The 15232-nt window shown below is 34.2% G+C and overlaps 1 protein-coding gene across 9 annotated transcripts in view; it reads right to left on the bottom strand.

Moving 5' to 3' along the window:
* The window catches only part of ZZZ3 (zinc finger ZZ-type containing 3), a 110511-nt gene that overhangs the window by 20656 nt on the left and 74623 nt on the right, over positions 1 to 15232 (bottom strand). For all 9 annotated transcript variants that reach the window (XM_081307953.1, XM_081307951.1, XM_081307948.1 and 6 more), the window contains one exon: positions 1676 to 1814. In XM_081307953.1, the coding sequence (XP_081164079.1) occupies positions 1676 to 1814 (139 nt within the window). The remainder of the gene's footprint in view (positions 1 to 1675; positions 1815 to 15232) is intronic.

Genomic DNA, 15232 nt, shown 5'->3' with positions numbered 1-15232 from the left:
AATTATATCCCATCTGATTCAAATGTATGATATGTCAAGATCATTGTACTGTCATGTGTAACTAAAACAAATGAGTAAATAAAAGAAAAAGAAGTATCAAATAATCAAGTGCATACAAATCTAGCATATATGCCTAATAGCATCTTTTTGCCTACTTAGAAATATAATTAAAATAAGATTAAGGTTAATGTTTTTATTAATATTTACTTTTCTAACATTAATTTGTTGTAAAATACCATTATAAGTACAATATCTTTGTTCACCAGCAAACTTGCTATTAACAAGGCAAAATTGATAAACATTTAAGGGGACCCTATTTAACACAGAAAGTATAATACAGCTCTAAAGTCTTAGAAGTTTTAACAAACCAATATATAGATTCCACATCTATTATGAAATTTAACATTTTTTTGAAAGCATGGAAAGAAGGTTTGCCAAGTAAATAATAGAGCTAGAGGGGCTGGAGTTATGGCTCAGCAGTAGAGCGTTCGCCTAGCATATGCGAGGCCCTGGGTTCAATCCTCAGCACCACGTATAAATAAATAAAATAGGGGCTGGTATTGTGGCTCAGCGGTAGAGTGCTTACCTGGGACATGAAAGGCCCTAGGTTCGATCCTCAGCACCACATAAAAATAAATAAATAAAATAAAGATATTGTGTCCAACTACAACTAAAAAATAAATATTTTTTAAAAATAAATAAATAGGGTTGGGACTATGGCTCAGAGGTAGAGTGTCCACCTACATGCATGAGGCACTGGGTTTGATCCCCAGCACCACATACAAATAAAATAAAGATATTGTGTCCACTTATAACTAAAAAATAAATATTTAAATAAATAAATAAAACAAAGGCATTGTGTCCAACTACAACTAAAAGCTAAATATATATTTTAAAAAATAATAGAGCTAGAAAAATACAAATACTAAGTTAATACATGTAATGAAATGAAGTCCCCAAGGTTGTTGCCCAACATCTGGTAGACAACACTTTTGTAATTTGGTAAGGGGAAGTAAACTAGTAAAAGGTACTAAGTCATATTGTACGAAACAAGATTTTTTTTCCAAAGTCATTCCATTTTAACCTTTCCACACAATATAATATTATGCCTCTCAAATTTATTGAGCTAGGCTCAGGGCACATTACAAGCTTAGTTGTACAGCATTTGCCTGTAATGCACAAAGCCTTAGATTTGATCCCCAACACAGTGCCAAAAAGATAAACTAACTAAATAAAAATTACTAAATAAAAAAATTTTGAGCAATTTGTGGTTCCCTAATGGAAGGTACTTATTATGTTAATGTGCAAAGTCAACACAAAACAAAAGCAGTTAATAAATTTTGAAGTATTTTTTCTTTTAGTTTTACTAACTCTGAAGCCCTGAAAGCAGAAGACAGAAAATACTAACATGAGACTACTAACAGAAAGAATTAGAAAAATGAATAAGAAATAGGACAAGCTCCATAAAAGCTCATAGCTATTTTCAGTTAGGTAAATTTTACTGTGTGTTAAGTAGGTATAGAAGAAGATGGTTCTACCTTCAGTAATATGGTTAATTATAGAAGGGGAGAAAATTAAACGTTTAAAAAAGCAAATACTCATATAGAAGAAGAAACCAAATTTTAAGTAATTGTCAAAAATATCTTAATGAATATTAAGAAATACCAATGTATACCTTCTTCTGGAGTTTTTCCACAAATCCAATAGGATTCTTCAATGCTTCTCTCTGGTGTTTGCCTAAACTTTCAAGGTCTTGGACTGCTTGAGAACGCTGAGCCTCAAGTACAGCAATTGTCTGTAGTAATCTCTGGTAACTACAGAGAAAAACATCTCACTAAAATTTTCAAGTAACAACAATATGTAAAAACTGAGTTCAAGCCATGATCTACTATTAAGGCACACAATCTTTTCAAAGTTACCTGAAAGAGTTTAGTAAAACATATTACTGGGAATAAATGAGGTCTTCCTGAGTTACGTAGTACCTAGTCAGAAAACATCAGTTAGAGAAAGCAAAGCCTTCTTCCCCCATCAGTAGTTTTTAATTCTTGAATCTCAAACAAGTACAAAAAATAAGAAAGTATTCTGACTTTCCAACAATCAGAGTGGTTAAGAAACTGCTAAAAATAAATCATAAAATTTCATCTAGGAAGGATCACCAAATCCAGCTACTTTGTTGTACTCTGTTGGAATATGGGATCTCAAGGCACATTTTCTTAGCCAGAGTCACAGGATAGTGTCACATAATTCAGACATGATCTCAAGTCTTATAGTTCTCATTTACTCTTTCTACTATACCCCTCCCTCATTTTAAAGATTTACTTTTCTATCAACAAATAGCACTTTTTTCCCCCTTAGCATTTATGATAAAGACAAATATCTTTTAAGTTAATGGGCATTTATAGAGAAGTCATTATTTTTACTTCTCTCCCTGCAAAGTTTTATTTAGCACAGCTAAAATAGTATTTTGCCTGTATAAATCTATCACTTGTCACTATCCTGAAATCTCACTCTAGTTCATATATACTAATTAATTGATTCTCATTCATAGTCTTTCAGCATAAGTTGTACTACCCTTCTGACTAATGTCTAATTTCACATGTCAATATACATTTAGAAACATATTAACACAAAATCCCTGAATATCCAAACACATTTTATAAAAAGCATCAAGAAAAAGTCACTCCAAGTTCACTTTAAAATAAACAATTAAGTCCTTAAAATATGGCGAAGCTTTTTCTTTATGGTTTCAAGTGCATCTTGTTTCCCATTAGACTGTATGCTCCACAATGGCAAACTCGTCTGTTCTGTTCACCGTTTTGTTTAGCCAAGTATGACATACTTCTCAGCATCTAGATGCTCATGAGTATTTGTTGAATGAAGAAATGAATGAACTGATACTTTGTGCAATCAAATTTTGCTTACATCTTATAAAATCAAAAGTAAACTGAATCTTAAGTTCAGAAGTCAGCAAATGGACAGAAATATCAAAGGTAAAACAATACAACTTTGAGGTTCAGAGCCATAATTGAACTGCAACATAATATTCTCTCTAAAAAAACTTTCTTATTCCCCTTCGTAAAACTCATCTTATTCTTCTCAAGTTCTTTGTTAACTAATCTCAATAAAATGTTTAATCATTAACGTAAAACTTCTAACACTGAAGGGTAAGCTTCCTCTGGGAAGGCTAGGGCTCTTCTAAATTACTCCTAGATAAGTTATAGAAGTTAAGACTAAACTCATTAAGGCTCCTTTTAAAAAAAATTATGATTTTTTTGGATTTCAGGTCTATTTAAAATGAGTGATATTAATAGCACTAAATTCAAAAGTTTTTTTCATATAGTAAGTATTAGAAAGCAACCCAGAAAATGAGAACTGGAGCTTTGGGAAGTATGAAGTACATACAAACCCAGCCTCCATGGCTGGTTGTACTCCATCAGCTCCCCCAAGGCTCAATCTCAGGGCAATGGTATTGAGCTGAGTACCAGAAGCTATCCTCTCTACAACACTCTATTAAGTAGTTCATCTAGAACTCCTATTCCACTAGTTGGATACAAAGAAGACCCATCATGGTGTGTCTACCCCTGTTTAAAAGAGGAGTTGTAGTTTCATATCACTTTTTAAAAAATTCTGAGCTTATTAAGTTTTCAGCAAATTTCAATAGGGAAAGTAATAATTAATGAGGCACAAGAAAGAATGGAATTGTTAAAAAAAAAAAAGAGCTAATACTTAAAAAGAAGTTAGTTACAAAGACAGCTGTCCTTTGTTATGTTTAGAGCAAACTGACACTGGGAAGAAAAGCCTATAATTGATGTCAATAAATTATAACAACTTTAATGTATGTAAATTACTCCACAATAAATCTGACTTTGAAAAACATTCAGATATGGAAAGAATCATAAAAAACAGGAATGACATCTAGAAAACAAGTTAAAAACATGTTAAAAACAGTCTATTTTCAATTCTCTCCCTCCACCCACTCCACTCTCAAAACTACAGAAGTTGATCCAGTCACAGATCCATGGCAAGACTTGTTCATTAATTCAACAATTACTAAGAAAACAAGGTACTATCCTAAAAGTTATCTAATTACTAAGATAAATCAGGCATGGAACTTAGGTATAACAAAAGAGCTATAATTACACCAAAGAAGCAGCAAAGGAATTGGATGGGAATTTTAATGGGCCAGGACTGGTCATCTTAAGAAACATGTATGGGAGGATCTATCACAATAGTACATCTATTTTTGTGTAGCTGTTCAAAACTCTCTGAATTAAAAATTTAAAAACAAAACAACTCTAACTCTGGCACAAATTAACAAGGGAATACTGTACGCCTCAAAATTATACAACACAACTAGTCACAACACAACTGCCAATGTATTCAGTTTGCTCTGAGACAAAGACTAATAGGTTCATAAACAGATAAAGGTGGATAAGAAACTATGTAAGAATAGAAGAAACTATGTAAGAAGAAATAGCTGGGGATAACAGCTCAGTTGGTAGAGTGCTTGCCTCCCATGCTCAAGGTCCTGGGCTCAATACCCAGCACCACAAAATAATAAGTAAATAAATAAAGTAAAGTTAACAAATATATATATATGAAATAGCAACAGTGGCTGGGCATTATAATTTCAGGTGGCATTCATCCATAATCTCAGACACTAGGGAGGTTAAGGCAGAAGGATCGAGAGTTTGAGGTCAGCCTTAGCAATTTGGTGAGTCCCTCAGAAATTTATTAAGACCCAGTCTCAGATAAAAAATAAATAAAAAAGGTTAAATACACAGCTCAGTGGTAAAGTGCCGTGGGTTCAATTCCCAGTACAAAAAAAGAGAAAGAAATAGCAATAGTGCCTAACATTTACTGAACTTTTACGTATACACTATATGCTAGACATTTTCTTATCTTAAGTCTCAAACTTTTGAGATGGGTATTATTATCCTTATTCTAAAGATAAGCACTCATTAAGTAACTTGACAAGATCATACCAGCTATTTAGGGTGGAGCTGTGGTGGATGAGGGCAATGATTAAAGACTAAGAATATTTAGTGAAAAAATGAAAACTTCCAGAACAATATTATTTCAAGTTTTATTTACTGAACAGCTATGAAGAAAAGGAAATAGTTTTGTCTTATAAGGACAAAGGGTCAAACCAGGAGCAAACTGTGATAAAGGCACGATACAAAGAAAAACCTTGTCTCAGTCAAAACCAATAAAAGATAGTAGGATAAGCACCCAATCACCAAAGATGTTCCTCCAGATATTTAAAGGAAATTTGAAAACATTAAAAATCTGAAAACTCTTCTATATCAATAAAACATGCTACTTTCACTTATGCTGTTCACTTAACCAAGTAAGAAAATAACTTAAAAAATTCTATATGCTTTTGCATAGATGCAAATACAATTATAACATTCCCAAAAGGTCAACTTTGCATTAAAATGATACATTATCTATTTCTAAAGCTGAATCTCTGAATTTTACACAATGCTAAGGATATTGAGCTTATCTGTGGCAAAGTGTTTACTTTTGTTTTACTGCCTTCAACATGGACATTAGTTTTTATACTGTAGAATTATATTTGGCTAAAATACAAATGCCCTTATAAATATATCTATGCTATTTTCACTACTTCTCAGTATCTAAGTCTGCTTGAGTTTTTATTTATTTCTGTGATTATAAAAACATTTATATATAAAAAAAAATATAGGTAAAAATCCTGATATCTGGGCCTGGGGTTGTGGCTCAGTGGTAGAGTGCTTGCCTCATATGTGTGAGGCACTAGGTTCAATTCTCAGCACTGCATAAAAATAAATGAATAAAATAAAGGTCCATCAACAACTAAAAAAAATTTTTTTTTAAATCATGATATCTGAGACTATCAAGGAATTAGTAACTTGAAGTTAATTTTATTGTCTAATTTCTAGGAAGTAATATTATATACACAGCAATCAATAAGGCAAGGGAGAAGGAGGAGGGTAGGATAAAGTGAAACGGGAAAGGACAACGGAAAAAAAATTATTTTCAACTGCTTCATAATCTTTTTCAAAGAATCAATTCCCATTTCTATGGTAGAAATAAATCTTAGTATTATAGAGGCAATTGTAATTCTAAAAGACAAATGAAACATTTTTTAAAATCCAAATTAGAAACATACGGCCAAAAAAATTGATAGAATTCTTCAAAAGTCATTAAATCATGTCATTAAATACAAAAAGACAGAAGTCTATCTATATGTATAATGGACAGAGTGAAGTAGCTGCAACAGAAACCACACTTATTTAATTTACAAAGGCTAAAATATTTACTATATGGCCCTTTAAGTAAAGGTTTTTTAACCCTTGTTCTACAACATCTATAAAAGGTATGACAAGGAAATGTAATGCACAATTTTGGATTAGTTTCCACAAGAGGAAAAATAGCTATCTAATATTTATGGAGATAAATAAAAAAATTTAAAGAAAGATTGTGCATGAAACCATTTTATTGTGCCAACGTTAAATTGCTGAAGTATGATAATGATATTTAAACATACTAAAATGTAAGAGCATTAAGTCTACAAGAGCCAGGGTGCAGCTCAGTGGCAGAGCACTTGCCGTGCATATGTGAGGCTTGGGTTCAATTCTTACACACACACACACACACACACACACACACACAAACACACACAGGCTGCAGTCATTATTTTTTTCCCTCCATGTGGTACATGCCAGGAAATGCCATAGATCTACACCCCAGCTCCTACTACCCTGCTTTTCAAAAACATTTTAGACAAGTAGCCCAAGCTAGCCTTGAACTTGCAATCCTCATGCCTCAGCCTCCCAAGTAGTCTACAACCTATTTTTATGAGGCTTGACAACAACAACAAAATAAATAATTATACAAGATGGGAGGGAAGAGATAATGAAATAAGAAGACAACAAATATTAAGTTGTTAACAAGTGATAAATTTAAATTAAAGATATACAGATGCTTATATTACTCTAACTTTTCCAAGTTTTATTTTCTTAAATAAAAACATATGAAGGGCTGGGGTTGTGGCTCATAAGTAGAGCACTTGCCTAGCATGAGTGAGGCACTGGGTTTGATCCTCAGCACCACATAAATATAAAATAAAGATATTGTGGTCTACCTATAACTAAAAAATAAATATTTTTTAAAAAACATATGAAAAAGTGTTTCATTATACTTTGCTAGTAGAAAAGGCAATTGATTGCCCTATGAACACTGAGAACAGTCAGATGAAGTTAGATGTCATAAGAATTAATGCACTTGTTTAACTACTTTGTACGAAGAAAAGGCAAAGAGGTTTAGAAAAACTTAGGATCAGATGAGTTAACTAATGATTTTACAAGTGTGTACATTGTACAGGTACATACAGGTGAACAAAAGGAAATAAGAAAAATAAGTAAAGATATATGCTGGAGTGCTCGCTTCGGCAGCACATATACTAAAAAATTGGAACGATACAGAGAAGATTAGCATGGCCCCTGCGCAAGGATGACACGCAAATTCGTGAAGCGTTCCATATTTTTTAAAGAGGTGAAAGATCTATACAATGAAAACTACAGAACCCTAAAGAGAGAAGTAGAAGAAGATCTTAGAAGATGGAAAAATATACCCTGTTCATGGATAGGCAGAACTAACATCATCAAAATGGCGATATTACCAAAAGTTCTCTATAGATTTAATGCAATGCCAATCAAAATCCCAACGGCATTTCTTGTAGAAATAGATAAAGCAATCATGAAATTCATATGGAAAAATAAAAGACCCAGAATAGCAAAAGCAATTCTAAGCAGAAAGTGTGAATCAGGCGGCATAGCGATACCAGATTTCAAACTATATTACAGAGCAATAGTGACAAAAACAGCATGGTACTGGTACCAAAACAGGCGGGTGGATCAATGGTATAAAATAGAGGACACAGAGACTAATCCACAAAGCTACAACTATCTTATATTTGATAAAGGGGCTATAAGCATGCAATGGAGGAAGGATAGCATCTTCAACAAATGGTGTTGGGAAAACTGGAAATCCATATGCAACAAAATGAAACTGAATCCCTTTCTCTCGCCATGCACAAAAGTTAACTCAAAATGGATCAAGGAGCTTGATATCAAATCAGAAACTCTGCGCCTGATAGAAGATAAAGTTGGCTCCGATCTATAGATTGTGGGGTCGGGCTCCAAATTCCTTAATAGGACACCCATAGCACAAGAGTTAACAACTAGAATCAACATATGGGACTTAATTAAACTTAAAAGTTTTTTCTCAGCAAGAGAAACAATAAGAGAGGTAAATAGGGAGCCTACATCCTGGGAACAAATTTTTACGCCTCACACTTCAGATAGAGCCCTAATATCCAGAGTATACAAAGAACTCAAAAAATTAGACAATAAGATAACAAATAACCCAATCAACAAATGGGCCAAGGACCTGAACAGACACTTCTCAGAGGAGGATATACAATCAATCAACAAGTACATGAAAAAATGCTCACCATCTCTAGCAGTCAGAGAAATGCAAATCAAAACCACCCTAAGATACACCATCTCACTCCAGTAAGATTGGCAGCCACTATGAAGTCAAACAACAACAAGTGCTGGCGAGGATGTGGAGAAAAGGGTACACTTGTACATTGCTGGTGGGACTGCAAATTGGTGAGGCCAATTTGGAAAGCAGTTTGGAGATTCCTGGGAAAGCTGGGAATGGAACCACCATTTGACCCTGCTATTGCCCTTCTCGGACTATTCCCTGAAGACCTTAAAAGAGCATGCTACAGGGACACTGCCACATCGATGTTCATAGCAGCACAATTCACAATAGCTAGACTGTGGAACCAACCCAGATGCCCTTCAATAGATGAATGGATAAAAAAAATGTGGCATCTATACACAATGGAGTACTATGCAGCAATAAAAAATGACAAAATCATAGAATTTTCAGGGAAATGGATGGCACTAGAGCAGATTATGCTTAGTGAAGCTAGCCAATCCCTAAAAAACAAATACCAAATGTCTTCTTTGATATAATGAGAGCAACTCTAAACAGAGCAGGGAGGAAGAGTAGGAAGAAAAGATTAACATTAAACAGAGACTTGAGATGGGAGGGAAAGGGAGAGAAAAGGGAAATTGCATGGAAATGAAGGGAGACCCTCATTGCTAAACAAAATTACATATAAGAGGTGTGAGGGGAATGGGAAAATAAACAAAGAGAGAAATGAATTACAGTAGATGGGGTAGAGAGAGAAGTTGGGAGGGGAGGGAGGGGAGGGGGGATAGTAGGGGATAGGAAAGGTAGCAGAATACAAAAATTACTATTAGGGCACTATGTAAAATTGTGGATGTGTAACTGACGTGATTCTGCAATCTGCATTTGGGGTAAAATTGGGGGTTCATAACCCACTTCAATCTAATGTATGAAATATAATATGTCAAGAGCTTTGTAATGTTGTGAACAACCAATAAAAAAAAAAGATATATGCTGGATATCATTCAACAGGACAAAACTATGTAAACTGATTCTTAAGAATAAAAATCAGAGCACTGTAAAAATAACAAATTCCGGCCAATCTAGCAATTTACCCATTTAAAACAATTCGGGGGTGGTGGTGGTGCCTGAATTTACTCTAACTACCCCACAATTTCAATCAAGAGTAGATTTTAACTTTCTGCAAAATAATGAACTCACAAAGTATATACATGATTTCAAGTATACAGAACACAAAATTTAAGAATCATCTATTTGGTGAAATAGGAGCTGCATAATATGATACTTTCTACTCCTTTATGAAAGAAAAAATTCTATGGGAACTGGAAAAAAATCATATTACCTAGGAGGCTCAAAAAAATAAAGCAGAATTAAAGTTTATGACAGGGGTCCTAGACTCCTATACAACCCCATCCACCCCACAGAAACATGCAATCCTTTCTAAAGGAATGCATCTTCCTTTATCCTAGGCCTCAAAGATGAACCATATACAATTTCCCAAAGAAAGCAAACAGCTCACATTCAACAAGCATATAAAGAAAGAATATAAAGAAAGCAAGACACAAAGAATAAGAAGATAGGCAAGAAAATATCTTCAGAGAATAGGAAGCTACAAAAACTGAGTATGTAACTGAAAAGGAAGCATATAAAAATGTATAATAACTAAAACTAAATGCTCAGCAGGGACAAATTTCTACTTCCGGAAAATACAGACTAGGCAAATTAAGGACAAACTCTTCAATGAAAACAACCAATAAAAGGCTGGAAAAATATTATAAAAGTCTTAAAAGCATCAAAGAGCTAAGAAAATTGTGAGTTATTACAAGGTCAAGAGCCAAGGGAAGATAAAAAACAGAATGATAAAGATAAAGAATGTTTTATCTTTCACCCTGAAGCAATTTTTCTGACACAGAAGAGGAGGCTGAGAGGCTGAGCAATGCTTTTGACAGCCTAAAACTGTAGAGGATCAAAGGTGGTGTCCAGGGCCTAACAAAGGCAGATGTTCTGGGAAACCAGTCCTTACCTAGGACTGGGATCCTGAATACCCTCTACAAATAAATCTGGATAAGAAGGAAATAAATAGTTCTTTCTGGGTAGAATAGAACATCTGTCTGAAACAACCAGTAAGGCTAAAAAGGCAATCCAGACATTGAGGAACTCTTGACAATACACAGGAAAAATCAGCCTGGTTTAAATAGAAGAATTCAGTCAGTGACATAAACATTTCTGTACTTTTATGCCAAAGTAAATTCCTCTTAGTTCCAAATTCCTGGTGAACTACCAAGTTCTCATTCACTTACCCATTAATTCTTTTACTGAATAAAATATTATATTAAGCATTCAGAATATAATGGTGGTAAAAACAGAAAAGGGCCTTTTCCTGTATCAGTCAGGGAAGCAACATAAAAAAGTAAATATGAGGTGTTCAGTGCTGTAGAAAAAAGCGCACAAAGGCTGGGGTTGTGGCTCAGTGGTATTGTGCTCACCTAGCATGTAATAGGTACTAGGTTCGATCCTCAGCACCACATAAATGTAAAATAAAGATATTGTGTCCACTTAAAACTAAAAAATAAATATTAAAAGAAAGAAAGAAGCACACAATATGAGAGGGCATCAGATAAAATCTTTGTGAATCAGAGACAGGTACCTAAAATAATTTCAACTGAGACCAGAAAGAAGATAGAGAAATAGCTAGAAAAGGGAGTAGCAAGGAAAAAGTTCAAGCGTTGTTCCTAATAGAAGGGACATTATGCACAAATGCTTCTGGGCAAAGCATGACACTTAAGAACAGAAAGAAGTTTGGTGCAACTGGTAATGAAGAAAGACTTAATGCTCAAAAGGAAGAAAGGGATCAATTATACAGGGTTCTGTAAAGCCAAGACTTGACTTGCTATGAAGGAGTTTTAAGCTGGGAAACAACAAAACCATTGCAAAAATCATTCACATCAGAAAGAGAATGGATTAGAGTGAAGCAAGGCTCTAAAGGAGGACCAATTAATGAGTTGTTGTAATAACCTGAGGACAGACAGACTATATTAAGATACTATATTAAGATAGTAAAAAGGAGACACACAGAGGCAAATGGGTAAACTTGAGATTTATGACATGACCTCTACAGCACCTGGTGACTGTTTAAAAAAAAAAAAAAATTACAGAAACTGAAAAAAGTATTCCAAAAAGGAGAGTAGCACTACGAAACATACTGTAAATGAAAAATCAATGAGATGAATCCATTGGACTTCATACAAAGATACTCGTGAGTCACCTCAGTGGATTAATGGGCAACTAGATTGATAACAGCTAAATATCAATGGTTTTAGACAAAATGAAAATGAACACATGGAAAGTAGAATCAATTTATTCAAGAAATTTAACTGTGAAGAGAATAAGTAGAATAGTATTTGCAAAAGTAAATGATATGAAATGATTTTTTTAAAAAATGTTTTAGTTGTAGATGCACACAATACCTTTATTTATTTATCTTTATGTGGTGCTGAGGATCAAACCCAGTGCCTCACCCATGCTAGGTGAGTGCTCTACCACTAAGCCACAACCCCAGCCCTGAAATGATTTTTATTTTTTGGTACTAGATTGAACCCATGGACACTTCGTCATTGAGCTAGAGTCCCCCTCTATTTTTTGAGACAAGATTTCACTAAGTTGCTTAGGACCTCACTAAATTGCTGAGACTGACATCAAACTTGCTAACCTCCTGCCTTAGCCTCCTGGGTCACTGGGATTATAGGCGTGCACCATTGTGCCTGGCAAAATTATGATTTTTAAATGAGGAAAATTTAAGTGCTGATGGGAAAGTGGTGATTAGAAAGGATGATTAATGCAAAATCAGTCAAAAGTAAAAATAAATAGAACAAGATACCTAAAAAGTAGGGGATGGGACCCAACTCCATGACAGAAGTATTAATCTCCAATGAAGACAGAGTCCTTCCCATCCATATGTTTAAAAATAATTATCATCATTTTTCATTGAAGATTTAGTATTTATAAGATACTATGATACCAGTAGTTCTATAATTATTTTTACCCTTTAAATACTAAGGAACAAGCCAGAAATGGTGGTGCATACCTGTAATCCCAGCTACTTGGGAGGATGATGCAAGAGGATCCCAAGTTCAAGGCCAGGCTCAGCAATTTACTGAGACCCTGTCTCAAAATGAAAATTTAAAGGGCTGGAGTTGTGGCTCAATGGTAAAGTGCCCATGGGTTCAATCCCCAGTACTAAAATAAATAAATAAAAGATAAACAAAACTTCAAGATTTCATGTGGGGGATCTGAACCTAGCTAAGTCTGACTTCCAAGAGCATAATTGATAGGCTACTATGTATGCTTACATAGGATAGGTACACATGCAGATATACATGTAGGTTTCCTGGCAAGACATTGGCTGAAGAAGTTCAGTTCTATTGCCTTTTACTTTCTCTATGAAGCAGAAGTCAGTTCATCTTGTGGCTTAATAAGAGTAAAGAAGTTTTATATGTGATACAAAAGCTAATTATGAACCTAAGAGGCCCCCAAATATAATTAATTGGAAACTCTGTTTACCAGGCTACCAATATGAAGAAGTGTGAGAAATTTCCTCTTCCATTTCTCAAAAGGAAAGGCATTGGGAAAAGAGAGGGAAAAAAATGTTGATGAGAAAGCTAAGCACTTAAAGAACAGGACATTGCCAGGGCCTGGTGGTACACACATGTAACCCCAGTGATTCAGGAGGCTCAGGAGAAATGCAACTTTTGAGACCAGCCTCAGCAATTTAGCAAGACCCAGTCTTAAAAATAAAACAAGAAAGTGCTGGGGATGTAACCCAGTGGTAAGGCAACCCTGGGTTCAATCCCCAGTACCAAAAAGAAAAAAAAGCAAGATCAGGAAATATATGTCTATGTCAGTGACCAGTTGTCCATCTATTCAGAATAAAGCAACAGCAGCCCACAGTGCATACTGGCTAATGGATAAAATAAAAAAATCTATAGTCCTAAAGCACTGGCTTTAACCAAAAGTAATTACCCCAGCACTGAAATACTTGTTTATTGGCTTGTGTTTTGGTAGTGCTGGGAATCAAACTTCAGGATCTTGAATGTGCTGGGTATTCTACCACTGAGCCACACCCCCAGCCAAGCACTGAAATGCTTGGAACCTTAAGTCACAAGTAACCAAGAAGGATCTCATTATGTTTCAATGGCTGTTTTCAAAGTCCTGGATTCAAATGATCCTCCTGCCTTAGCTTTGCAAATAGTTGGGAAGGCAGGTGCCACCATGCCTGACAACTTATACTTAATTAAACACAATTTATGCAGTTATGGACACAATCAATACTTTTACATTATTTATGAGCATAATTAGCAGGGCACTGCAATTTTTCATTCACTTTCAAGGTTTGTGAAATTAGTCAAACTCAGGACTGAACACAGATTAAAAATCACATGTCTAGCAAAGAAAAAAATAATTCTAGAGCTTGCCTAATTCTTCAAGATACTGTCAACTCAAGTTTCTTCTAGACTACTTAGACAATAAAAAAAATTATATTTGCACAAACAGTACCTATTTTCAAATTAATCATCAGAAAACCTGCAAGATTTCAAGAGTTTCTTAGAATCAAGGAAATGATGAAAGATATTCTCAGGGACCTATCTCTGCTATGTTCTCTTTCCAAAATAATATCTTTCTCCAAAAAAGTAAAGATGTTATTTCTCTTCTACCCCCACAAAATGTAGGGCCACAGCAACATCTTAAAAGTGAAAGAAGTCTATAAGGGCAAGCAGTTTCTCAAAGTGATCCAAGGACCATCTTTATACATATCCTCACGATGAAAAATTAAACCTCCAAGTACCTATTCCCTATCCCAAATTTTCTAAAAGCATTTGAGTAGAGACCTAGGAATCTACATTTTTAACAAGACAATATAAAATTTATACAGACTAAAGTTTTTTCCCCTCAAACTCTTTAGTTTGTATGAACTTAACCAAATGTCAGTTTATATGCTTTTTATTTCAGTATCAAATTCTGAACAGGGAAAGGGAAGAAACCTTGGTGATCTCAGCAAATACTTTCTTATTGACGTAATTAATTTATGTTGTTTGTTTCACCAATTGTTTGTCTCTTTTTACAAAAAGAAAATCTCCAGAAAAATTAATAAACCTGAAAGACAAATGCACACAAAAATATATAAGACTTGTAACAAATTATTTATAATACACACATTTCATTAAAGTAGGTGACTAATTGTTGATATAGCCCAAGTAGTCAACATTCCTTTAACATAAAGAAGGGACTTCTTACATATTTCCTTAATGAATGAACAAATATCAATTGGGAAAAATCTATTCCAGATGCATTACATCACTTAAAATTCTTAGAAACTCTTTTTAGAAAAATAATCTGTTTTACATAGATCTTAAACTAATTTGAGAATAAATCTATATCAACTAATATAATCTTTGATAATTAAAGACACTTCTGATTTTTATTTTCAGTACTGAGATTTTGCCCGAGCCTTAAGCATGCTAGGAAAGTGCTCTACTAAGACACAGAAGCCAATTATTAGTCAAAAATAATTATTATCTAAAAATTTAAATTAATTCTACAAGATATATTTTACTGTTGACTTTCAGCATACAAAGATTAAATGTAGGGGGATAGTAGGGGATAGGAAAGGTAGCAGAATACAACAATTACTAATAGGGCATTATGTAAAATTGTGGATGTGTAACCGATGTGATTCTGCAATCTG

Source organism: Spermophilus citellus, assembly GCF_964194105.1.
Source record: "Spermophilus citellus genome assembly, chromosome: 9".
In the NCBI taxonomy this organism is placed as follows: domain Eukaryota; kingdom Metazoa; phylum Chordata; class Mammalia; order Rodentia; family Sciuridae; genus Spermophilus; species Spermophilus citellus.
The sequence above is the reverse complement of the archived record's forward strand: the minus strand, read 5'-3'. Positions and strand labels throughout refer to the sequence as shown.